The sequence below is a fragment of the Lissotriton vulgaris genome, chromosome 6 (assembly GCF_964263255.1).
Source record: "Lissotriton vulgaris chromosome 6, aLisVul1.2, whole genome shotgun sequence".
Classification (NCBI taxonomy): Eukaryota; Metazoa; Chordata; class Amphibia; order Caudata; family Salamandridae; genus Lissotriton; species Lissotriton vulgaris.
In genome coordinates, this window is record NC_141694.1 from 687115215 (window position 1) to 687142605 (window position 27391).

General features: G+C 48.7%; 1 protein-coding gene across 1 annotated transcript in view; it reads left to right on the top strand.

Annotated features, from left to right (window-relative positions):
- ASCC3 (activating signal cointegrator 1 complex subunit 3) overlaps nucleotides 1-27391 on the top strand; it is a 2217780-nt gene that overhangs the window by 1919113 nt on the left and 271276 nt on the right. Inside the window, exon 35 of the mRNA XM_086926668.1 lies at nucleotides 16110-16221. Within this exon, the coding sequence (XP_086782794.1) occupies nucleotides 16110-16221 (112 nt within the window). The remainder of the gene's footprint in view (nucleotides 1-16109; nucleotides 16222-27391) is intronic.

Below are 27391 nucleotides of genomic sequence, written 5' to 3' on the forward strand. Positions count from 1 at the left end.
TTTTTGATCTTTTGATCACTCTTTTTCTACGAGTCTTCGACTCTATCGGTGCCGGTAGGGATGCACGGGTTCAAGCCCTGCTCGAAGTGCGATCGACTGATGCCGGTCACGGACCCCCATCGCCGGTGCCTGAAGTGCTTAGGCCTCGACCATGACGATGGAACCTGCTCCGACTGCCGGGCCATGACGTCGAAGGCTAGGCGGGAGCGGTCCCGCAAGCGACACGAGCTGAGGCAGTCGGCCCCGCGCTGCTCCAGGACCCGGTCCCGGTCCCACTGGAGGTCGAGGGACAGGCCGCGAGGTCAGAGTCATCGAAGCTCCGGGAGTGTACACTGGTCGTCAGGTTCCAAGTCCTCAGGTAAGAGGCATGAGAGGTCGGAGCGACGTCATCGTTCCTCCGACCCACCCCGACGCTCGCACGATGCGGCCGGGGGCTCGGGCAACACCGCCCACGGGGCTCCGCGGGAGTCGCAAGCGTCGCCGCCTGCCCCACACCTTCGGGTCCCTGGGCACGGCGCGACGCCGGAGGAGATCGAGCGGTACCTCATGGCCATGAGGACCCTCCCTCCTCAGTCGGTTCCCGTGACGCCTTCGGGCCCAACGGTTCCGTCTGGAGGTCCTAACGGGTCGGGTGCTTCGGCCCCGGCGCTGCCGGCGACTTCGGTCTCGGCGCCGCAGGACCTCACCGGATCCGGCTCCGGATCCGGGGCGTCGCCGGTCGACCTTACGACCTCACAAGCGCCGTCCCCACAGGTGTCGTCCCCGGCGCCCATTGTGGGTGCCGTCCCCAATGTTTCCTGCGGTCCGACTCAGGCGTCGGAACGGCGCCGCTGAGCGCCGATTCCGTCGGCCTTTGGAGATTTTTATCTCCATGAGGAGGCCCTGTCTACTAATCCTGGTTTGCAGGACACAGGTGACGAGGAGGATTGGGAGGGGTCCGAGGACCCTCTGGCACAGGAGTGCCAGTCTCAACAGGACTGGACATATGAGCTTGGGGAGGCCAGTGGTATTGACACATCCCCAGACACTGGATTTATCTCCCCTCCGACTGTGGCTTCGGAGGAGGTGTCTAGATATAGCGTAGTGTTGTCGAAGGCAGCCAAGGCCTTAAACCTTGAGCTCCCCGTCGCGGCCGTGAGGACTAACCTCCTCACTGAGGTCCTCAAGCCGCAGTCAAGCTCGGCCGAGCCTCTGCTGCCGTTCAATGAGGCCTTGTGTGACGTTCCTGTGGGCACTTGGTCCAAGCCCGCCACAGGTCCGCCTGTTGATAGGAACGTGGCCAGACGCTACCGCCCGCCCCGGGCGACCCATGCTTTTTGTCCACCCATCCCACCCCCGAGAGCCTGGTCATCCAGGCCTCCAATTCCCAGACCGCATTCCCGTCGGCCCCGCCCGACAGGGAATCCAAGAGATATGAACAGTTCGGGAAGAAGGTGTTCTCGTCTGTTAGCCTAGGGCTGCGGTCTGTTAATACCGCCTGTCTCTTGGGCCGCTACACCCACACTTTGTGGGACACGGTTGCAGACGTGCTGCCACAATGCCCGGAGGAGGTCCGGGCTAAACTCGCCCAAACCCTTGCGGAGGGACGAGATGCAGCGCGTTATTCCATTCGGTGTGGGCTGGATACAACGGACTCACTGGGCAAGGCGATGGCAACGACGGTGGCGGTTCGACGCCACGCCTGGTTGAGGTCCGCCAACTTCTCGGCCGATGTCCAGGCCACTCTTCTGGACATGCCGTTCGATGGCCGTCGCCTCTTCAGCAACAAGGCAGACCATGCGCTGGAACGTTTCAAGGACTCCAGGGCTACGGCCAAGTCCTTGGGCCTCTCGGCCCCACGCCAGCTATCGGGTGCCTTTCGCTCCTTTCGTGGCCACGGAAGGGGTGTCCCCACACGTGCTGCCAGCCACGCGCCGCAGAATGTCCAACAGCGTGGTGGCGGCCGTGGGAACTGCCGTGGCAGCGGTCGGGGACAACGGCGAGGCTAGTCCACACCTCCCTCCACAGCACCCGCCTCAAAACCTTCCTAGTCCGAGTTTTCAGGCCCATGTGACGCCTGTGGGAGGCAGGGTTCGCCATCACCTCTCCCACTGGCGCACTATCACATCGGACAGGTGGGTGCTGCAGATCGTCCGAAGGGGCTACTCCCTCCCCTTCGAGGCGACCCCTCCATCCATGCCACCGCGTGTCGGGGGATCACTTGCAACTTCTGCAAGAGGAAGTCACCGCCCTCTTGGCCAAGGGAGCCATCAAGCACGTTCCTGGGCCAGAAGTAGGGTGTGGATGTTACTCCCACTACTTTCTAGGACCCAAGAAGTGCAAAGGGGGCCTACGCCCTATCTTGGACCTACGCAACATCAACGGCTTCCTCCGGAAGGAGAAGTTCAAGATGCTGACTTTGGCTCAGGTCCTAGCTGCCCTGGACCCGGAAGACTGGCTGGTAGCGTTGGACTTGCAGGACGCTTATTTCCACATCCCCGTCCTGCCGGCCCACCGGCGTTACCTGCGGTTCACGGTAGGCCAAGAGCACTTTCAGTTTACTGTGCTCCCCTTCGGCCTTACCAGCGCCCCACGGGTGTTCACGAAGGTGATGGCGGTGGTCGCAGCTCATCTGCGCAGGTTAGGGGTGTCAGTCTTTCCCTACCTAGACGACTGGTTGTTGAAGGCGGGCTCGCCCCAGACAGTCGTCAACCCCCTCCAGACTACGGCCGACCTCCTGCACTTGCTGGGGTTCTCCATCAATGTGCCGAAGTCACACCTGTGTCCCTCTCAGAAGCTCCTCTTCATCTGAGTGGTTATCGACTTGGCGCAGTTTCGGGTTTACCCGCCCGAACAGCGGGTTCGGGATATACAGGCTCTGATTCCCATCTTCCAGCCGTTATCCCGAGTCTCGGTCAGGTTGACGCTGCGGCTTCTGGGGCTGATGGCCTCCTGCATCCTTCTGGTGCATCACGCCAGGTGGCGGATGCGGGCTCTGCAGTGGGACCTGAAGTTTCAGTGGGCCCAGCATCAGGGCAACCTGTCCGCTCATGTCTTGATCTCGGAGGGCACTGCGAAACAACTGCAGTGGTGGCTCACGGACCGCGACTGGGTCAGTGGCAGATCCCTCTCCCTACCCCACCCGGAGCACATGGTTGTGACGGACGCGTCCCTCCAGGGCTGGGGAGGCCATATGGGAGAGGCGGAGATCAGAGGCCTCTGGTCTCCGGCGGAGTCCCGGCTCCATATCAACATGTTGGAGCTGCGGGCGATTCGTCTAGCACTGAAGGCATTCCTCCCCTCTGTCCGGGGGAGTGTAGTGCAAGTGTTCACCGACAACACCACCGCCATGTGGTACTGCAACAAACAAGGCGGGGTGGGGTCGAGGACCCTAGGCCAGGAGGCTCTGCGCCTCTAGCAATGGCTGGAACATCAGGGCGTGACCCTGGTGGTTCAACACCTGGCAGGCTCTCTGAATGCCAGGGCAGACGAACTCAGCCGTCGGTGAATGATGGATCACGAATGGCGTCTGAACTCGGACGTGGCGCAAGGTCTCTTTCAGCAATGGGGAGAGCCTTGGTTAGATCTATTCGCCACAGAAGAGAACGCGCAATGTCATCAGTTCTGCGCGTTGGAATTTCCAAGGCGGCACTCGCTCGGAGACGCTTTTCGTCGCGAGTGGAGTTGCGGTCTATTGTACGCCTTTCCGCCTATACCACTTCTGCCCAGAGTGCTGAAGAAGATCAGGCGCGACCAGGTCCAGGTTATCCTTGTGGCTCCGGACTGGGCACGAAGATACTGGTATCCCGAGCTACTCAGCATGTCAGTCGATCCCCCGATTCGTCTGCCTCTTCGGGAGGACCTTCTGTCGCAGCAGCAGGGGACGGTGCTGCACCCGAACCTGTCCAGTCTCCACCTACAAGCTTGGAGATTGAGCGGCAACAGTTGAGGCCATTTGACTTGCCTCCTGAAGTCTGTGATATCATTCTGGCAGCCAGGCGTCCCTCCACTAAGTCGGTATACGCCTGCAGGTGGAACACATTTGTGGCATGGTGCACAGCAAAGGCTGTGGATCCTCTCTCTGCACCCCTTTCTGAAGTGCTGCTCTTCCTTCTTTCCCTTGCCCAGCAGGGCTCTGCTCTGGGCACTCTTAAAGGGTACCTTTCTGCTCTTTCCGCCTTCTTAAGGCTACCTGATAAGCCTTCCTTATTCAAGTCCCCCATTGTAAATAGATTTCTGAAGGGCATCACACACATGTTCCCTCCTATTCCCTTTGTGATGCCCCAGTGGGACTTGAATCTTGTTCTCACTTATCTGATGTGTGCTCCCTTTGAGCTGCTCCATAACTGTCCTTTCCGTCTTCTCACATTGAAGACTGCTTTCCTGGTCGCCATCACCTCTGCCAGGAGGGTGAGTGAGCTCCAGGCTCTTTCTTCTACTCCACCTTTCCTATCTGTTCATCCAGACAAGGTGGTGTTGCGTACACAGCCTTCCTTTCTGCCCAAGGTTGTCACGGCCTTCCACATCGGGCAGTCCATTACTTTGCCCACCTTCTTTCCGCCTCCGCATCCCTCGAAAGAGGAAGAGAGGCTCCACCGCCTGGATCCAAAACGTGCGCTCTCCTATTACCTAGATCCCACACGCCAATTCCGGGTGGATGACCAACTCTTTCTTGGTTACGTGTGCGCGAAGAAGGGAAAGGCAGTACACAAGAGGACCATTTCGCGGTGGATCATCTTGTGTATTCAGGCATGTTACTCCATGGCGAAAAAGGAGCCCCCTGCTGGATTGCGGGCTCATTCCACTCGTGCCACGGCAACAACAACTGCCCTGGGCCGAGGAGTCCCCTTACAGGACATTTGCCAGGCAGCGACGTGGGCCTCGCTGCACACGTTCGCAAGACACTACTGCCTGGACAGTCAAGTCCGGAGGGATGGCTTCTTTGGCCGTTCCGTCCTCCAGGACTTTCTGGTGTGATATTGGTTCGCAGACCCACCATCGGGGTTGGTATTGCTGGGGTATCTATTCTAAGGTAAGGAATCTTGCACTAACGTGTCTCTTTCAGATGCACAAGTTACTACTTGTGTAACGATATATCTGTAAGAGACATTAGTTAGTGATAGATTCCTTACCGACCCACCCATCCTCCCCGTTCTGCGAACCGATATCTAGGGTTAAGGTCATCCCCTTTCGGGGCCCTAGTTTCATGGCACCAGTGTTGGTTCTATCATGGCTCTGCGTATCTGGCGCGGAACAGCTGTGTTTCAGAACTGACGTCAGCGCGCATGGGCGGCGTCTAAGTACTCCGACGACGTCATTCCGGCGCTAACGACGCCGACGACGGACGCGGAGCCGCAGACGACGCCTACCGACGCGCAGGGGTATTGCTACGCAAAAATTTCCGGATCCAGTCTGACGCCTGGGGATATTCTAAGGTAAGGAATCTATCACTAACTAATGTCTCTTACAGATATATCGTTACACAAGTAGTAACTTGTGCATTAAGCAGGAATGCACTAGGCTGGGTCTTCCTGTCTTATGGTCTGACCCAGAGCAGGGCTGTAAAGAGATCTCCGGCAATATTCTCACAAAGATATACAGAGCTGAGAAGTTGAGAATTGCTCTGAATAACCCTAATAATGGCTCTAGAATTGTTACCTTTTTGATGGTTAAAGACTCATACTGCTTTGAACGCTTTTTAGATATAATTTATCCTGTAGTAGCCCGAAAAAATGTTGTGCAATGGAGGCATGGGGTCTTATCTTTACGAGTGTTCACATGCAATTAGGCAATCTCTGCCCTGAAAAATTGCCCCTCGTGTGAAAATGATAGTGAAACCGAGTCACATGTTTTCTTTTTTTGCCCTGCCTACCAGAAACCGAGGAAGTATTGGCTTAAACCATTGTGTAAAAATGTGGGCTTCCGGCAGTGTACACATGCGCTTAGAGTATTAAAAACTGACACTGCTGGGCCAATTGTTTTTGCTGTGTCGCATTTTTTGGCTGCAATGTGGCATATTCGAAAAGTTCTAACTAACTAGGGCCAAGTTGGCCTTTGAGTTAAAAAGATCCATTCGGTAATGCTTTTAATCAATTTTAATAATTCACCTTTTGTCTGTAACTGCATTTTTTAATGTTTTAAACTTTGTGAAATGTGATAATTAACTGCTATGTAGAATCTATGTCAATTACTAAAATATGTGCTTTTATGGTATTTTTTTACAGAAATAAAGATTTTAAAGAAAGAATGCTGTATGTGTAAACAAAAATGGCCTCCGCCAGTGTGGATCAGCTTGGTTGATGGTTCCTAGATACTTTGTTTTTCTGGTGGTAGTGGGGAGAAGTGAATAAATTGATAATGATGTCCGGGACTAGGATTAGCCGTATGTTTAGTCTGCTGTTGGCTGATTATTAGGTACTTACCGCCTGGACCCCCCGCTGATCCTACTTGGAAATACCATTCTCCTATGAGTAGGGCATGTTTTGATCGTGGCATAGAATCATCTGAGCACTGTCCCCCAGCTACCTCACCTCAGACCATCCCAATTATTACTATGGCTGAGTGAGTGCGTAAGAGCACTTGAAAGATAAGGTGGGAGGGAGTTCACAGAGTTATTTGACAAGACAGTCGTCAACTGTGGGAGGAAGGTATCACGGCCAGATGATGTCAGCAATGTCCCCAGAACAGCTTTACCTTGCCTTCAAGTTAGTTATAAACGAAAGCCCCATTTATTAAACACTTTTGCTAAACACTTGAATTAGAAAGGGATATTGCAACTGTAAATTTAGCCCATTACCTTCTAGATTTGATACACAATTCTAAGTGTATTTCTTTCTGAGATCATATTTACTTGAATAGAAAGCGAGCCCCTTGGCCATGTATAAAAACCCATCAGCAGAACAGGAACATCGTCATTTTAGTTTGAACAAGGAATTTCGGCTACTCTTTTTATAAACTGTCAAAATGCAGTTCTTCCTTGACATAGCCTATTTTGGGACATTGAAGAAGAGAGATGACCACGGTTCATTCTGAGAGGAGGGTTTACGTTTTCCAGGGAAACTTTAACAGAATTTATGTCCATTTGTTTTCTTAGTTTATGGGTATGAGACTGCAGTTTGACAGTGTTCTGTTCTAGCATACACATTGGAATCCTGAAAGAATGATTAGTGCCCATGTTTTAAGCACATTGTCCCATGCCTTTCTTGTACATCTTAAGTGTGCTTTGCCACAGCTATGTATAAGGGCTTTTATAACATTCCTGAGAACAGTATGGTTGAGAATAATTTCTGTCAGTGTAGTTGTTTTGATAGCCTTCCAAAAATGTTTCATCTGGTATTTCTTATTTCTGTTTCAAATCATAGGCAAGCACTCCGTGTACCTGTTTCAGCATGAAGGATCGGAGTGGCAATTCTCTTGTCTCTTCTCCGGCATGTGTCACTTTCTGCGGTCCCGCTTTCCATGCATTAGCATGCCACACCCAAGAACCATTCAGTTTTAAGGTGTTATACCAAAGCCACTGCTCATTTTATGGGAATGGCCCTGCATTTATAGGCAGGAGATTCTACCTGCCTTTATAACCTGAGTTGCAACATCTACTCTCTGCATGACAAACAGAGGTTTGACTATCACTAGGAATGAAAAGGAGTGGGAAAGAGCACAATAGCATCAATTGCTTTCACCCTATATTCAAGTCTCAGACCTCCATAATGATTGTAATAGTCTTTATCAAGTTCATTCAAAAGAGGCAATGACAGGAATCATTTTAATCATATCATTATGAATAAAAGAACGTGCGCAGTGTCCCCAGTGAACTTAAGAACCACAGAAATATATACATCCAACAAAGAGACGTGTTTCTATTAACAAACAACACTATTCTGTTTTTTAAAAGCAATAGTCCCATTAGCCCTCTCAAAGCTATTAGTTTGTTTGTTAAATGCGACAACGGCGTTAGCCAGGTTTGATCAGGACAAGACCTAGAGGGGGATCATCTTACACCCAGAGTTTTCTGTCCAGGCTGCGGCTGGCTGCATCCATTTGGAGCCGCACCACTATAAGCAGTCCCCGCTATACTGTCATTTTCAATATGTGTTTACCAGGGGTTTAATTCCTGCCCCTGAGTAATAATTGTTATTTTAGTTCACAGTTTTAGTTCACAGTGATAACCTTTTCACTGCTGCATATCGGCAGGGCTAGTGTCACGCGTTCATTACATTTCTAAATTGATTTAAGGAGCCATATCATACTCTGGGGGTTCGATGCTCCCCCCATTGGTCTTGTGCTTATGACACCTGGCTACCTTTCTGGGTCATAAGGCAGTTGGCACATTTAATAAACAAACATAAACAACAAATAGCCTTGAGAGGGCTAATAGACTATTTTTGCAAAAAAGAGTCAGTGTTTATTTGCGCATGTTTATTTGCTGGATGCATATTTCTGTGGCTCTTAAGTTCACTGGGTACCCTGCACAAATGTTTTTATTCATAATGAGATGATTAAAATGTTTCTTATTATCACCTCTGTTTTTAATTAACTCGATAAAGATCATTAAAATCATGATGGTGGTATGAGCCTTGAATATAGGATGGTAGCATTAGATGCAGGGGGTTGTTTAACCTCGTATATTCTTAATTGTTATTTTGAATGATACTTACGAGTGCCATTGTTTAGTTATGCATACAATTTTGAATCGGTGTGTAAGGCAAGATCATCAACCCTCCTACTCTCCCAGTGAAGAAGATTAACTCCTGCCGTTTTAAAGGTACCTGACTAACTCGGGTGTAGATGGTGACATATTTAACATTTTTTTAGTGCATTTAGAAGCCAGTCACAGGAATCCTTCTCAACCTATATGTAACACGGCCATTACATAACAACTTACGGAACTTCTTTCTATTTCCCCCCATTTAGGTTGGTTTAGAACTCATTGGGATTTGAATGTGGCCCTTTTATTTCTTAACAGTGACCCTTTTGGCCAAGTGATTGCTGTAAACACGGGCTACTCTCTTGGAGTACAGCTTTCCTATTTGCAGTCATTTCTGCAAAGCAGAGTAGTGGTCTTACAGATAGTTGTGTCTCCAAATAGGCACTCTCTATCACAAGTAAAATATTTTGATGATTACATTCCTCCTCAGCTGAAGTTCTGCAATATACATACATATGACATACATATGTATGTATGTATGTCCTGTGCATAGTCTTTTTCTGATTGGACATAAAAAAACAATTTCTATTCCTCTGACTAATTCTGATCACTGTGGGCAAGAGCTAGGATTTCGTAACCTTTCACAAGGTAAGGATCTTGAACATACCACTCAAAATTGACCCACTCTCTCCAATTCTAGATTGTGCCCCCCTCCTTAAAATTCTGTTCCTTATGGCTTAGCCATTTAAACAACTAATGAAAAGAGGACTCAAAAAGTCCTGATCCACAGAGTCTATCAAGCCTGAAAGAAATGTCACCATCACTTAAAGGTGTCTTGCACAACTGCGTGTGACGTCAAAGATACGGTTGTTGGAATCCATTTCTAACTGTCTACTGTGAAATATTTTAAAGGTACTGAGCGTCGTGATGGGCACCTTTTAGAGAAAGCAAAAAGATTATTCTTATTTACAACCTGTCCCCATTAATCAGGGACTAGTATTCATGGAAATATTATCAGATGCTGACGAAGGAGATTTTTCTCACTGTCCATCGTATCTTGTCGTTCACCACTGTCTTGTCCACTAGCGGCTTTGTCTGCAGTGTATTAAAACTACTACATTTATGAATACTTTTTTCTGTTGATAGATTATTGAAAGGACTATTGGCAAGTAGGGGCAATCGATCATTCTTAGTAGTACTGGCACAGATCACTGCAAGATGGGCATTGAGCGCCAGGATTTCAGTCATTATGGTTAAGTTCAAGTTTATACTTGAACGATTATGAGGGTGAGTTCATGGTATTAAAGTTCTCCATTGCAGGAAAATGTTAAAATATTAGATTCAGATAATTATTGAAAATTAACAAAAGAACTGTTTCAGAGACAGATTATGGAACTAAAACAAGGGACCTTTTAAGCATGAACTACTAAAACCTAGAAGTAACATTTGACAGTCATTGCAATAAAAAGTCTGTGTCCAGATGTAGATTCCTTCTGAGTGTACCATCTATTGCCAAACGAAATGTGGTAACAATTTTCCTTTAAACTGCAGCTTCCCTGAATGCTTGAGTGTGGTGTAGATAATGTGCTTCCTCCTGAAAGGCATACGTTTACAATTAACAGTTGGTGCAAGGAGTTTAACAACCTATTTATGACCCTATTACATATTTATTGGACGCAGGTTGTTTTTAAATCTTCATTACAAATATCCTTGAAGTTACCCAGGACTGTGTTAATGCAAAGGCACATAAAATATCTGCAGCTTGTGTATGTGTCTGTTGAACACATTTCTTCAAATAAAAAGAACTCCTCCAAATAGATGCCCAAAAGAAGTGAGCAAACGTTTTTGAAAAGGAGCTTAACTCTTTGTGGCTATATTAGTCCATTATAAAACACAACAAAAATACATGTTAATAATTTGCTCCAGCAAATATTTATTGTACTTCTCCAAACAAATATGAAGTGTACAATCCTTATTGTGTAAATATATATGTTTTGGTGCTTAATCAAAGCAATTTTCTGCATGCTTGGCCCCAAGGTTGTACTTATCTGGAGGACTAGGCAAAATGTAAGCGATTCCTCCTGTCATCAAACATACTTTCATCAGTCCAGGCACTCATCTTGTTTTGCCTCCTCTTGTCCACACATCGACTGAGGCAACAGTCATTGTCAGTGAAATCCGTCTTTTCTGCAGTAGCTCAATTAGTGACTAACCAAAGACATTTGAGAACTTTTCATTCATTGTGAAGGATTTGCATTGACTTCTTCTTCCACCCAGAATCCACCTTATAAGCTCTTGTGTGATATACAAAGCTCCTGATCTGATAGAGACTACTAGCCGCAGATTCCTTAACGTAGAATTATCCCCAGGCGTGAGACTGGATCCAGATTTTTTTTTTGCCACAGCATCCCTGCGCACCGGGGGGTCGGCATCACCTGATTCCGCCCAGGTGTTGTACGTGACGTCAGCGAGGTCCCATAAGTCCCACCCCAGTGCGCCTACGTCAGTTTTTTCCTTTTCCGCGTGCAACGCGGATCCGGTTTATGCTCCGTGCCTGTTTAGGCCTTTCCCTTCGCTATTGGGTGTGTTTGTGGGAACAGTGTGCGGATGCCTTGGGGCTTGAATACTTGTTCGTCTTGTGGACTCCTGATGTCGGCGACGGACCCTCACCTCGTTTGCATGTGGTGCTTGGACGAACATCATGACTCCACTGATTGCGAGGCGTGCCAGCAGTTGAAGCCGAAGTTGCGGCAAGAGCGCCAGATGAAACTTCTCTCGGCTCGCATGTCCAGATCGGCTTTGTCACCTCGATCAGCTTCTGCGAAAGGCTTTCAAAGCAGCCCTCATCGTCCTCATCCCTCTCCTAAGCCACAAGAACGTCGCTCCCCTGTCTGTAAGTGTCGCAGTTTGTCCCAGAGGGCAGGTTTCCGGCCTGTTGGGGGCGTGGGCTCTCTGCGGGTGATGCGGCCCCGCGTATCATCCCTACTGTTTCCCAGAGAGGGGGCATTGAGAGCCCAGATGGAGACATATGCGGCGGCTTTGCAGGTCTCGCTGGCTTCTCCTCCTTCCCCTCCTGTGACGTTGGCGCATCTCTTGCGTTGTGTGGGCCCCTCCACAGTGTCGCTGGCGGATCCGGCGCCAACTGGCTCGATTCCAGACTTGGAGGATGTGGTGCTGTTGGGGTGCGGCCCTTTGGGGGTCCGTCCTTCAGACCACGGTGCTTCTGCTTCGCCGCAAACTCCCTGTGGTGTCGCGGGAGGTCACCGGGGCTCGGGTCACATCCCGAGCCCCTCTCGGCCCTATGGACAGGCGGCGATCTTGTCTGGGGCCGAGGTTATGCTGCTACGGAGCCTGCGGCTGCTGGCCCTGGCGGCACCACAGGGGTCGGCGGACCCCCCTCGTCCCATCATGGGTCGAGGCTAGCAGGGGACCCCTCATCCCTCCCCGGGCCCCTCTTGTCCCTCCATGCAGGCGGCTGCCTCATCAGAGGTCGAGTTGGCCTTGGTGGCGCCGCAGGCGTTGGCGGGCCCCTCTCGCCCCCTCATGGGTTGAGGCTGGCGGGGGGCTCCTTGTCACTCCCCAGGTCCCTCTCGTCCCTCCACGCAGACGGCTGCCTCATTGGAGGTCGAGCCGGCGTACCTTTGCCGCCTCGGCTCTGGCCCAGCCCTGGTCTTCTGCGCCGTTTGGTGTGGAGAAGGCCTGTCCGGCTTCTCCTTTGGCGCTGGACGACGATGACGTCCTGCCTCAGGTTGTGGACCCTATGGCACAGGACAGGCGTCTGGTCGTCTTCGGACGCCCCCTCTTCTCCGGAGGTTGGGCGCCTGCTGGTATCGTCCTCGCCGGAGACGGGCCGAATCGAGGCTTTTTTCCCGACTTCATCGAAGGACGGCTCCTCGCCGTTGCTGCGGTTTTAACCAGAGGAGCCACAGGTCCCCCACTCCTCGGTCCCTCTTTCTCCTTTCTGGACCTGGCCCTTCCCAGCTCCAATTGCCTTAGGGTACGGCCGCCTTAGCTTGCAGCCGTCGCCTACGGAGGCGGGTGCAGCCTTCACTCTCGCTGTTTCCACGGCTGTGGGTATTTTGCGCATGGGTGATCCGGCTGCCCATTTCCCTGCGGATCATCTTCTGGAAGTTCTCCACCAGGGCTCTGGTGGAAGGGAGCTGCTGATCCCCTTTGAGGGTTCGCTCCATTCTTCTCTGATGGGGGTGCCCCGCCACGGGGGATCCGGTGTCCGAACACCTTCTGCACCGGCACCTTCCAGCGCCACGTGACCCGGTGTGTCTGTCCCTCCAATCCTCTGCCTCAAGCCCCCTTTTGCGGACTGCCTTTCCCTCCCTGCTGCCGCTGTTGTCTCCACCATCACGGGAGGCCCGCTGGCTGGACTCTTGGGGCCGCAATATGCTTGCTTCGACCAGTGCGGCCCTGCGGGCCCTTAACACTTTGTGTGTTGGCTAGGGCCACCTCTTGCTTGTGGGACTCGGTGGAGTCCCTTGGTTCTCCCGCTTCTCAGGAGGATGCTGGGGTTGATTTGCGGCACCATGCGTTGGATAGCCAGAAGCTGGCGGCGTTTATTCTTCGCTCCGCTCTGGACATCTCGGAGGTGCTTGGTCGTGCCATGGCTTCTTCGGTTGCCCTTCGCCGCAATGCTTGGCTTCGGGACAGTGTGTTCCTGGAAAATGTTCGGGAACGGCTGGTAGATCTTCCCTTCAATGGCACTCTTTTGTTCCACGCCCCAGCAGACTCGGCCATCCAGAGGTTCTTGGCGGGGCTTCAGTCTCCTCCTCCTCCTTCTTCTTCTCCCCCTCAGAGACCTGTGAGGAGTTCTGGTCTTTGGGTGCTGTTCTTTCGTTGGGGCGGGTAGCCCCAGTTGTGTGATCTTTGTGCTTCATATGCATTTGAGTCCTCTTTGTTGGGACTGTGGTTCTGTTGGCTGCTGGCCGGCCCTTCTTGACTGTGTGCTTTTGCTTTGGGTTATCTACACCAGGTTGGCCCTGAGATTAGGCCTTCTGTTTTTTCTCTTTGGCTGCTTGACAAGCTTTCTGCAGAGGTATTTCCCCGCGGCTCTTTCTGTTGTCCTCTGCTGCAGAAGTTTCTTCCTAAGAGGGTTCCCATGTCTTGGGACTTGACATACCCTATGTGGGGTAGAGGTAGCTGTTATATAGCTTGTTCTGTGCTGGGGAGTTGCGGTCGCCTTCGTGCCTCTGCTCTCCATGGCGTTTAAGTACGTTGAAGGTGCAATTCCCTTATTGTTGGATTGGAATGCCTCGGTGGCACCCCGGGGTGGCCTTCTCCGGGGTTACTGTGCTATTCACCTGGTCTGACCTGCTGTCTGCGGCCTGGCGTCGTGGCTCTGGTTCTACTTCTTTTTGAGTAGTGTGTGGGGACCCCTCTCTGAGATGTGTCCGGGCCCTTCTTCGCCTTCATGTTCTCTGTCCTGGGGGCTGAGATGGATGTTGTGTTCCTCCCTCTTTCAGGCGCAACCTGCCCGGTCTTCCTGGGTACCCCGGGCTACTCTTTCTGCTTCTGACTGCTTTATGGCTATTGGTGCCGTTCTGTCTTGTCTATTGACTTCAGGCTGTGGTGGACTCAGCTGCCCTCTTCGCGGGGTGTGTTCCCGGTGGGGGGGCTTGCCTTCTTATTCCCTCGTCTCCTTGGAGCCTCTAGGTTGATCTTCCTCTTCCTTGCCTTGGCCTTGGATGGAGGTTCTGTTGTCTTGTATGGTCGTGGGGTGCTTCGGCCTCCCCTTGCCCTTGTTTCCTCTGTTGAGTGTGAACGGGCTTCCTCTTCTTTCTTCTTTCCACCCCCCCTTGGGGTCGGTGGTGTTCTGCTTGTAGGAGTTCCCCTGCCTGGGGGGACAGGGGTCCTCGCCCTGTCCGTTGGTCTAGTCCCCTGTGGAACCCTCTGTTATGTCCAGGCTGGTGGGGTGCTCTCGCAGACCCTCCTTAGGTGCTGTGAACAAAAAAGAATGAGGGCAAGCCACCAGTATATCTCAGACTGTCCCTGTAGAGCCAGAAGCATTTTTATATCCCTTGTGACAGAGTATCCCCTTACAGTATAGCTTAAACTCTTACTTACAGAACGTACCATTGAGATATCCAAATAAGAACATCTGATGTTCTTGTGATCACCCTGAAGTAGAATATATGGTAGCTGCTGTGACACAACTAAAGGGGTCGTCTTGGTGCCAAGGAGATGCAGTTGAAACATAGACCTGAATAGGTGAAGGGGAATTGATGAAGGCACATTGATAAGGCTGCTTCATCAGGCCATTGGTTACAAAGAAGTCAATGAGTATACATAGGGGAATGAAACTCTTATGGTAGGAGTGCAATTTGTAGGTCAAGGACGTTAAGACCCATACCTGATATTATGAATGACCACTGACTATGTAAATTATTCCCATTTAGATTTATTTTATGAAAATGTACTTCATTTGGCTATTTCACAACTCTAACATGGATACAGCCCTCCTGGGCATAAATTGGAGACCCATGACTTTGAAGTTTAATAGTGAGATAATGCATGTTTTAATTATGGCAAAATCAGATGCCATATGACATATTTTCTTATTTATTTTTGGCAAATAAAATAACTGGACATTGGCAGTGTTTTATTGCAATTCAAAATTTTGGTTGGCAGTGTTTCACGCTTGCTTCAGTAATTCTGTTGTGTGTTTTTGATTTTCCCACTAAATTGTAAAACAAAGGATCAGGGATTAGGAAATATGCACATATAATTTTACTGATAAAGCTATACGGCACACAAACGTTAAAGTGTGCGGAAATGGCATCACCTAGTATATTGATTTGTTTTGCTCGTATAAAAATATTTGTTCCCACTACACTTCAGAATTACAAATGTGCTTCATTTATGCTTTCCTAATTCTAACATATTCCAAACATTTGCACAGTTCATTTACAGACATTTACATTTTGCTGTGTGCTAGAAAAAAAAGTTTTCTTTCCCTGCACCCAGCAAGATTGTCGGATAAATCCTCTCACTTTGAAGTTAGAGAAAAGTAAACACCAAACTCCCCCCTGAGCTCGACATTTGACCTCTGTCTTTGAACAAACAGCATATGTGACAAGAAAGAACAAGATTTATGGGTCTGTTTACAGAAAGTGAGCAGTCGTGGAGAAATATAGGAAACAGGCGATGCTCCATGGGAGGGATGGAGACATGCTGGACAGCCTAAAACAAACAAAGCCAGCAAATAGAAAGCCAGAAAATTGGAGTAACAAAACACAAAGCCAATTGCAAGCAATGGGCAGCATGCATTCCCTGGATGCTTTCAGAATGCCCACAAGAAGTATTTTCGCAACCAGACAGCTGTGCTGTCTGGTAGTCTACTACTTAAAAATGGGGGTAACCCTTTGGTGACGAGCCTTTGGTGTTTAACTCTTTTTGTTACAGCAACAGCTTACTGAGAAAAATGACATCCTCCAGTTTACTATTATTGATTGTGTTTCTTTTTCCATTGATCTAGTTACTATAACTTGGATGCCGTGGACCATGATACTATAAACAAGTTCCTCTCACAACTTGTGGAGAAGTCCCTTTTTGACCTGGAATCTTCATACTGCATTGAAATCGGAGAGGTATGACATTTAAAGTAAAAGAGTATTCAGATGTGTTGTGTTTTTTTTTTACTTGTCTTTATTTAAATCTTTGTTGGATCTTGAATTAATTAGCTTTATCACTCCATTCAAGTCTCAAGTCATACTCCCACCAGCAAATGGGTGGGGGCACCAAACTCATTATCTGAGTTGAAATGCAGATGAAATTAACCCCTCAGTAGTTGAAATGCCAAAATTAATCAATGTAAACTTGAGTATTGCAATTGTATTCCACAAAACAGAAAATACAAACAAAATATTAATTAATTGTACTAAACATTACACATTCTAGAGCAACATTTTAAAGTGAAGTTTGAAAGTTTTAATGACACATGGTTCTGATAGATACATCTGCCGTGTGGATTCCTCACCTTGTGAATATCCCCCTTGCGTCAGCAACATTCGGAAATTCTTTTTGTAGCTTCGCGCCGACGTGGACGCGGACGTCACAGAGACACGGCTCCGCTCGCGACTCCGCTGACGTCACCGACGCCTACAATAGGCCCACGCCGGCGTGATGACATCAGTTCCCTTTTTTCCGCGTCGTCGACGCCAACGGTTTTCAGGGATCGTGCTGTAGCTTTTCAGTAACTTTGTTACTATTTTCCTGTTATTCTGTATAACTTCATATTCTTCGGGATGTCGTCGAAGAAGACTGGTTTCAAGGCTTGCGGCGAATGTGGCAAGACTATGTCCATCACCGATCCACATGACTGCTGTGTCTGGTGCTTAAGCTCCGACCATGATGTCGAGGACTGTGCTTGCTGCAAGAAGATGACTTCGAAGGCGCTGAGAGAGAGAGAGGCGAAACTCCTTGTGGCTAAGCTTAAGAGTAAGAAGGAGAAGAAATCTTCGAAGTCTCGAACTCGTCGTTCGAGGTCTCGGTCTCGATCGAGGTCACGCTCAGAGTCGTCTTCAGCTCACGCGGCGAAGTCTTCGAGGAAGAAGCACAAGAAGAGGAGCCACGAGTCACGTCATCGCTCCGGAAAAGACTCTGGTTCGAGGCCGAAGTCCCAGGTTAAGCTCCTGAGTAAGGAGTTGGTGGTTTCGGAGTCGGAGCATGTCTCTGTGGGTGAGGCTTCACAACCAGGTTCGCCCGAATCACAGGAGCAGGTCCATTCTCCAGTTCAATCCAATCCTTCTGGTCAGGAGGATGAAGGTGAGGAGCAGGGGGCTGGTGAAGTCGAAGTTCCGGTGCCTGCGGGTTCGTCGACCCCGGTTCCAGGACTCGTGGAAGAGGTCGACGTCGTCTCGGCCTCCTCAAGAACGTCCCAGACATTCTTATCCTGAGTTTCCAGCTCCAGGTCAGGATCCATCTCAGTTCCTGAACGCCATGTTTGGTGTCTATTCTCGGGCGATGTTCCCGTCTGGTGCACCTGTTGGTCCCACGGGTCCTATGGCTTTCAACTTGGGTGTTCCCCAAGCTTATGCCCCTGCGCCCTTCATGCCTTTTATGCCGGCTATACCACCGCATTGGCATTTACCGGCACCTCTGGTGTCGTCGACGCCAAAGCGCTCGACGCCGACTCCGTCGACGCCGATGCCCACGACTCCGAGGCAAGATTCTGTCCGACCTCGAGCTGAGAAGCCTCGTCCGACGTCGGGTTCGACGCCGGCTCCGGCGCCGTCGGAGTCGATTCCAAACCCGTTGGCTTCGATTGTGAAGGAAAGGTCTCGGAGAAGGGCTCAGAGACTCCTGGAAGAAGATAGGTATCAGTATTCGGATACTGAAGAAGGAGAGTTACGGGATTCTGAGGATCCTTTTGAGGATTTGTGTGAGGCCAGTGGGCTTGAGCTGTCACCTGAATGGGAGTTGGCTTCAGTTTCTAATGTGCCATCAAAGGATGTGGTGCCTTATCACACTGTTATTAAAAAAGCAGCGAGCCTTTTGAACATTACTCTTCCTACTGCTGACTATAAGCCTAACATCTTGACTGAGGTTCTTCATTCTCCCTCGTCAGTGGTTGAGCCTGTGTTGCCCTTCAACGAGGCCTTGACTGAGCCCATCTATGAGGTGTGGAAGAAGCCTTTGTCTGCTCCTGCAGTTTCGAGATCAGTTGCAAGGAGGTACAGAGTGGCACCTGAGGACCCGGCATTTTTATCTATTCATCCCTTGCCTGAGAGTTTGGTGGTGCAGGCTGCTTGCGCTAAGAAGTCTGCTGGAGCTTTCCCACAGGTTCCTGGGGACAAGGAATCCAGGAAGCAAGATCAGGGTGCCAGGAAGGTCTTCTCATCAGCCAGTATGGCATTAAAATCAACCAATGCAACGTGCCTGATGGGTAGATATATCCATGCCTTGATGGATTCTGTCAAGCAGCTTGTTCCGAAAATCCCTGAAGATGACCGGAAGGATTTTCAGGAGGTGATTTCAGACACTCAGGCAGCTGCGAGACAGGTGATTCAGAGTGGCCTGGACACTGCTGATTCGGTGGCAAGGGTCATGGGTTCGTCTGTGGCCACCAGGAGGGCCGCCTGGCTTAAGTCATCAGAGTTCTCTGCGGACGTCCAGTCTGCGTTGTTGGACTTACCTTTTGATGGCTCAGGATTGTTTGGCAAGAAGGCTGATGCTGCCTTGGAACGTTTTAAGGACAGTAGGGCCACTGCAAAGTCCTTGGGTCTTCAGTCCAGAGGAACTACTGGTAAACGCTTCAGGGGGTTCGGAAGATCCTTTCGCTCTTACAGACCTTCCCAGCAACAGCCTCAGCAGCAACAAAATACACTGTACAAGTCGTACAGGGGCAGACAAAGATCCCGCCCTAGAGGTCGTCAATCCTCCTCCTCCTCCTCCTCTCCTTCCCAACCCCCCGCCATTGCAGCAAAGCAGCCCTAGATCCGCCATTCCGGATCATGTAGGCCCAGTGGGGGGTCGGCTTACTCATTTCCTACAAGATTGGGAATTAATTACATCGGATCTTTGGGTTCTCAATCTTGTAGGGAATGGGTATGCACTTCCTTTCCGGGAATTCCCTCCCAATTACCCTCCTTGCCAGGGTTTTTTGTTCGGAGGACCACCTGCTTCGCCTGCAGGAAGAAGTCCTAGCTCTTTTCAAAAAAGGTGCAATAGAGGTGGTTCCAGAGCAGGAGAGGGGTCAGGGGTGCTACTCCCGGTATTTCCTGATCCCCAAGAAAGATGGCAGGCTTCGACCTATCCTGGATCTCAGGATCTTGAACCTTTACCTGAAACAGGAAAAGTTCAAGATGCTCACTCTTGCGCAGGTTCTTCAAGCGCTGCTGGAAGAAGACTGGATGGTGTCAATCGACTTGCAGGATGCGTATTTTCATATTCCCATCCTGAAGTCGCACAGAAAGTATCTCCGTTTTACGGTGGGGTCACAACACTACCAGTTTGTGGTTCTTCCGTTTGGTCTTACTACTGCTCCTCGAGTCTTCACCAAGGTGATGGCGGTGGTGGCAGCTCATCTCAGAAGATCGGGGATTCATGTGTTTCCGTATCTAGACGACTGGTTGATCAAAGCGGAGTCGTCGGAGAAGGTGCTCCATCATCTGCAAGTGACAACTCAGTTGTTGCACAGGTTGGGTTTTTCGATAAATGTACCCAAATCTCACCTGGTGCCCTCGCAGCGCAACCTGTTCATAGGTGCGGTACTGGACACTACTGTGTGTCGCGCATTCCCTCCCCCTCAAAGGATTCGCGACATTCAGGAGATGATTCCTTTGTTTTTCCCTGGAGCGGTTGTTCCAGTCCTGAAGGTCCTTCGTCTGCTCGGTCTGATGGCTTCATGCATCCTGTTTGTCAACCATGCACGCTGGCACATGAGGGCACTCCAGTGGTGCCTCCGCAGGCAGTGGTATCAGCACAGCGGAGATCTCAGGGAGTCGGTGAAGATCTCCAGAGAAACTGCAGCGGATCTGTCTTGGTGGAGTGTGGAAGGCAATCTGTCACAAGGAAAGCCTTTTCAGATTCCTCCTTCGGTTGCCACAGTAGTATCGGACGCGTCCACCCTCGGGTGGGGTGCTCATCTGGGGGACCTGGAGGTCAAGGGTCTTTGGTCTCCAGAGGAAAGGTTGCTTCACATCAACCTCCTGGAATTGCGGGCAATTCGTCTGGCGCTCAAGGCCTTCCTCCCTTCCCTTTGCGGTCAGTCGGTCCAAGTCCTAACGGACAACACGACCGCGATGTGGTACATCAACAAACAGGGAGGAGTAGGGTCGCAGTGTCTCTGCAGAGAGGCTCTGCGTCTCTGGTCCTGGGTTCAGGACCATCAGATTTGTCTGATGGCAAATCATCTGGCCGGAGTTCAGAACGTTCGTGCAGACAGTCTCAGTCGGCAGTTCTCTGCCGATCACGAGTGGAGGCTCCATCCAGAGGTAGTTCACGACATCTTTCGGATATGGGGGACTCCTCGGGTGGACCTGTTTGCCACTCACGAGAATGCTCACTGCCTGTCATTCTGCAGCCTCCAGTTTCCGATGCAGGGAGCCTTGGGGGATGCGTTTCAGTTGAGTTGGAGCTCGCAACTCCTTTACGCGTTTCCTCCCATACCCTTGATTCCTCGGGTTCTGAGGAAAGTTCGCCAAGACCGGGCCCGAGTCATTTTGATTGCTCCGGATTGGCCACGAAGGGTGTGGTACTCGGACCTTCTCCACCTCTCCTCTCACCCGCCGCTCCGTCTCCCTCACAGGGCAGATCTCCTCTCTCAGTGGGAGGGGCAGGTTCTACACCCCCACCTCCAGACCTTACACCTTCATGCCTGGAGATTGAACGGGGCAACCTGATTTCTTTTTCTCTCCCTCACGATGTGGTGGATGTCATTTTGTCAGCCAGGCGTGACTCCACTAAGTCCATCTATTCTTATAGGTGGTCTAAGTTTGTTATTTGGTGCAGGGAGAAGTCCATAGACCCTTTGAGGGCCCATTTATCTGATGTTCTCCAGTTTGCCCTTTCTCTGGCACAGCAGGGGCTTGCTGTTGCCACAGTGAAGGGTTATCTGTCAGCGCTGTCGGCGTTTATTTGTTTGCCTGACCAGCCTTCTCTGTTTAAGTCACCTATAGTTTTGAGGTTTTTGAAGGGCCTCGTTAATAAGTTCCCTCCTGTCCCTTTTATTGTGCCTCAATGGGATTTGAATCTAGTTCTGGCATTTTTAATGGGTGCTCCTTTTGAGCCTCTTCATAAATGTACCATGAGGCTCCTAACTTTCAAAACTGTTTTCCTCGTTGCGATAACTTCGGCAAGGAGGGTAAGTGAGCTTCAAGCTCTTAGTTCCAAGCCCCCATTCCTGTCCATTCATGCTGATCGAATGGTTCTAAGGACCAGGGCTGCTTTTCTGCCGAAGGTGGTGTCTTCTTTCCACCTTGGTCAATCCATTACCCTCCCTTCCTTTTATCCTCCCCCTCACCCTTCCAAGGAGGAGGAGAGGTTGCACCGTCTGGACCCCAAGAGTGCGGTGTCTTTTTATTTGGACAGAACTAGAGACTGTCGCATGGACGACCAGCTCTTTATTGGCTTTGCTGGCTGCAAGAAGGGAAGAGCGGTCCATAAGAGGACTTTGTCGAGGTGGACGTCCTCTGCATTAAGATCTGCTACTCTTTGGCCGGTAAGGAACCTCCAGAGGGCATAAGAGCTCATTCAACTAGGGCTAAGTCTTCGACCTCTGCATTGGCTAGAGGTGTGCCTGTAGAGGATATTTGTAGGGCCGCAACTTGGTCTTCCCTCCACACTTTCGCGAAGCACTACTGCTTGGATACCGAAGTGAGGAGGGATGGTCATTTTGCGCGCTCTGTTCTTCAGGATTTCCTGGTCTAGAAGAGTGGACACCCTCCTCCGGGAGTGGGGACTGCTGTGGGACTCTATTCACAAGGTGAGGAATCCACACGGCAGATGTATCTATCAGAAGAACAAGTTACTTACCTTCGGTAACGCTTTTTCTGGTAGATACAATATCTGGTTGTGGATTCCTCACTGACCCACCCGCCTCCCCGTTGTCCACTCTTCTTTGCCAGAGTATCTCTGATGGGTTGTTTTATTGTAAAATGTTTTATTGCATTTACTTGACACTGTGTGTGTTACTTTGATTTCTATACTGTGTATATTGTGTACATTACTACTGTCATCGGTCCGTCCGTGTGCCTCGAAGGCACGGAAAAAAGGGCGGAACTGATGTCATCACGCCGGCGTGGGCCTATTGTAGGCGTCGGTGACGTCAGCGGAGTCGCGAGCAGAGCCGTGTCTCTGTGACGTCCGCGTCCACGTCGGCGCGAAGCTACAAAAAGAATTTCCGAATGTTGCTGACGCAAGGGGGATATTCACAAGGTGAGGAATCCACAGGCAGATATTGTATCTACCAGAAAAAGCGTTACCGAAGGTAAGTAACTTGTTCATTAGTGATAATATAGTTATGAAATAACCCATGCAGAACTCCTATTCAAATGATCCTGATCTTGAAGAACATAGAAACCTTCTCAGGGGTCTCACTGATACTTGGTCCTTTTAAACCAACAAAGAAGAAATTGGCACAGAAGCTGTAATATAAAAGTAACATCTTTAATAACCTCAAATGAGGGAGACTACGTCACACAGAAGTCTTAGCAACTGAATGAGGCAGTTTCAGGAGTACAGAAAACTGGGGCCTTATATATGCTTAGGGTTACATAGTCCGCATAAGACCAAGGGGCAGTCCTGGTTCATGAAAGCATGCAAAATGCCTAATATGGGCATGCAAGATGTGCTTGCTCAACAAAGTGGGAGGAGAGTTACTTCTCCATACAGCAGCAAAAATAGCCTGACACTTATACTAGAGAAGCAGGTGCATTCTACTAGCTAGGCCCTTCTGAGCATGTGCAAGGCTCTGAAGAGGGAAACAGCACATGGCGAGCACATGGCTAACTAAAATGGCTGCCAAAATACAAAATGGCTTTCAGCTCATGCTAACAAATCCCTCCAATCTTTAGCACTCTGGTATCATTGTGATATTGCACTTTTAGCAGCATGAAGTAGCCCTGCATCAACATTAAATTGTGCCATCTCAGTATTTAATGCCCTCACAAAAATGATTGCACTGATCCCTCATATGTCATGTCATTCACCTCTACAGCTTGAGTCAAGAAAAGTCCTGTGTAGCAATAAAAATAAAATTCAGAAGCTGACCAGCGAATTTACTATTACACGTCTCTGTAAAACCTGATGTCATCATTCATCTAATACTCTGTAGAGTCTGTTTCCATTACGGTATTGATACTTTGTTCTTGATAGGCTCACATCATTTTTGATGGAGATAAATCTAACTATGAATATTCTTCCTCTTTTCAGACAATCCCAGTGGATTTCCCCACTGTGTGTCTTATGTATTAAATATATCCATCATTTGTTCCATAATTTTAGATAATGATCAGACAAACCTGTTGTCTTTGCCTACTGCCTATGTCCTTGCCTACTGACTGTGTGCTGCAATTGCTGTACCAAATCTTTGCCTTTTGGACCCAACACAACCTCCCTAATTATTCACAGTTAAGTTGACTGTGGTGCAGATATGACCATAACCTGTCCGAGAGGATGTTGGTTATTGAAGATATAATATCCCATTTGTACTTAGAGGGCAAAGCGTCAGCATGGTATTTTTAAAACATGATCAGTTGCTTCCTCCCGCTTGTTGTGAGGTGAAGGTTTGAGAGGCTAGATTCAACTCTTCTTTGAGTGGAATCGACAAACAGAATAATGGGCAATACAATTGTAAGTTCTGTTATATTTCCTGTCAGTTGTGTTTGGCAGGCCCTAGATTTGGCTCCCCAACAGAGGTACCAGGCCATATTATTTTAGAAGGAATTAATAAGGGACAGAAAGGAGATGATTTGAGAGGGGGAGACAGCTGCAAACCTGTGATGGGAGAATCTGAATAAATAAATGATGCCCTAAAATGAGCTTTGTACAGAGAAAAGAGAGGATTGCCCTGTGGGGCATCAGTAGTTACAGGCTGGGGGTGGAATTGGTGAAGGACTAAGGCAAAGGAGAGTATTTGGTCTGTCTAGTATGAGTCAAACCAAGAGGATATTATCTGTGAAGCCTAGGGTTCAAGCTGTGCTAGAAGGTTGTTGTGGTCAACTTTGTTAACAGTGTTAAGAAATGTATTGGGTTCAGGTGAGGAAGAATACTAAGTTGGGTAAGTGCCCAGGTGTTTACACAGACAGGATGGTAGTTAAAGAGTTGTGCATCACCCTCAAAATGTTTTTAAGCAAGTGGCTGACCATAACAGTCTTGAAACGGGGATGGTGGGTGGTCGCCTGCTATCAGTTGGCAGACTGAAATAGTCAATGAGGTGCAGTTCCTCAGTCCATCATCATACCTCAGACTGCTGAGTAGTCCACTGACACAATTTTGATATCCCAGCTAAGGCAAGGCTCATTCCTGCTCTCTTTTGGCTGGAAGAAAGCTGGCTGTGGACCTTCCCCTTTAAAATCCATGTTGCAGGATTGTGGCATGTACAAGTTACCTAAACATGCCAACAAAAATAGTAAATAATTCCTATAAAACATCATATTCCGTCCATGCCACCAGAGAGAGTACCAAAACTTCAGTTTGCCTTCTAGTTGTAAATGACACGTGCTTCCTAAAATAATTTTTTTACTCTGAGCTTGCCAGATACATGTGGTACTCAACTCCTTACAATCATCCACAGTTTTAGATAGGGACTAGAATGTACAAACACCCTCTTTTTTTTAACTTATTTTTATTGAAAGCACTGCATCAGAGAACATCATGAACATTTGTCATGTATATATTACATTATAACAATGTTTTTGTTGTGATTAATTTATCACATGACTTTACATTGCCATCTCCACTCATGTGGTAGATTACTATACACTGCAGTGTGCTTTGAGTTTAAACGGGAACCGTAGAACATAAACAGAAAAACAAAAACAGCAAATTAAAGTAAGAAATACCCCCCGCCCCCCTCCACCCTCCCCTGGCAGAAACCGGCTACATCACTGTTCATTATGTGGGCAGTCAGGCAATTGGCAGAACTAGTTTAAGGCTTGTGTGAGAGGGCTATTGGAGTGTTTCTGCATGAGTACCAGTGAATTTTGGGTGGATGGCATTGTAGGTACAATGTCATTATCATCGCCGCAGACACTTCTGTTAACATTTATCCCCATTCAATCAGATCTCTCTCAGCATTCTCTTCCATACAAACAACCTCTAACTATAAAACCTACAGCTCCACTTCAGCTGTTTTCATTTTCAGACCGTCTACCCTATGAAAGTAAAGGACCATGAATTGTCCTGTTCATACTCTTCTTCTCAAAAGGAAACAATGTTCCTCACTTCACCCAAACATTTCTGAAACTGGACACCTGGTTCCATTAGTGTTTCTTGATACTATTTATGCTACAGAGCAGAAAAAAATGGGATGAGTCCTAACCAAGACTTGTGTCTCTCTTGCCATTCCAGTTTATTCTTTTAACCCAGTTTTTTGTCCCCTGGATGAAGCCAACTTTTATACATCAGTGCTGCTGATTCTTGAAGAGACAAATATATGCAGGACAACAGGATGAGTTGTATTTGGTGATTGGTTATGGCTAAATTAGGGGCTAAATATTGCCACTGAAAACCTTTCAGTCCCAACTCCATGTTACACCAAAGAAGCAAATGCCGCCCTTACATGGGGTATTTCTCCTAATGTTTTTTCTAAAGAAAGTGATTCCTATACAACATACGTTTTCAAACATATTTGCTAAGGCCATACATTTTAAAGACAGAAAAAAACGTTAAGATGTGGCACGGAACTAAAGAACATTGTTTCTGTGGATAATCAAATTATGTACATTGCCTTAGGTTTGGATCCATAGTCACCCAGTCCGAACAAGCCTTACCTTCAGATTCTGATTGTTAATAGAGTCAGGTCTTAGCATTAGTTACCCCCATATTCACCCGGAAACTGAAGACCTACCTGCTTTCCAAGTTGCTCTCCAAAGTTAGCTTACCTTTCATACCTAATCATTTGTTAGTCTATAATCTCAGGTGCTCCAAAAATGCTGCATTTCACCAACCAGAATGTAGACCTATGTCCTTGAAGCAGTGAGAACTCATTTACCAATTTCTTGTACTTCTTATAGTGCCTTATACTAAGAGCTGTACAATGAAAGGAAATGTACAAAGATAGGGTACACTATGGTAGAAACAGCTTACAGCCATGCGATCAAGGTTAGTTAGATACTACCAAGAGCTGTTCATTCAATGGGCTTTAAAACGAAGGTAACTTTGCATGCATGTCTACTGTGAGCAGGGAGCTCATTCTGTAATGTAGGCGTAAGAAGGAGAATTGAAAGAAAATGTGATGAGGTACAAGGGAAAATTATTGGACAGGAAAGCAGAGGAAATAGTTGAGAGCGAGTATAAAGAGACACAAAAGAGCGCTGGGGACCAGTGAGGAGGGACATTAAAAGACAAGGCAAAGAAAAGGAAACTTACATATAGAGATGGAAGAGTTGAGTGAAGAAGAGTACGATGAGGGAAGTGTATGACAAAGAAGAGAAAAAAAAAACACACATTTTTAAAGGTGTGACATAGGACTGTGATATATTTAGGAAGACCAACAAAGAGGGAAACCATAATTAAGACAAAAAAGGCATTCCACTAGGTGCAGTATAAAGGAATAAAAGTTTTTATTTTGTGGAAACAGATTCATGAAACAGAGGAAAAATTAGTGAATAGTTGAACATGAAACCCATGTTGCAGCCAGGGGAAGAAAAAGTCAACTGAGTTGGAAGGAAGGAGATTGCCAGAGGAGGTGGAATAAGCAATGAAGCAGGAAAAAAGGCTGTTCCAATACTTTTTTAGGATTGAATTCAACATAGTGAGACAACATCTACCTCTCCACAGGGTGAGAGGCAGATATTGAAGCAAAAGATGAAAATTATTTTGCAGTTTTTTGTGTAAAAGTGTAAGGCACCTGGACACCTAGCATGCCACTTGCAGGTGGCATCCAGTTCCTGCTTGTTGCTGCCTGATCCAGCTGCTTCTTTTTGACCAAGTGACACCACCGCTGCCCAGATTTTCCCACCTGGGTTATTCCCGCTCACCTTTCTTCCTGCCAACAGAAGCCCCTCCCACACCAAGACCTATTTAATGCAGGCTGCAACGCGACCGGATCAGTAGGCACCTGGACACGTGGCTTTCCACTTACCAATAGCCTCC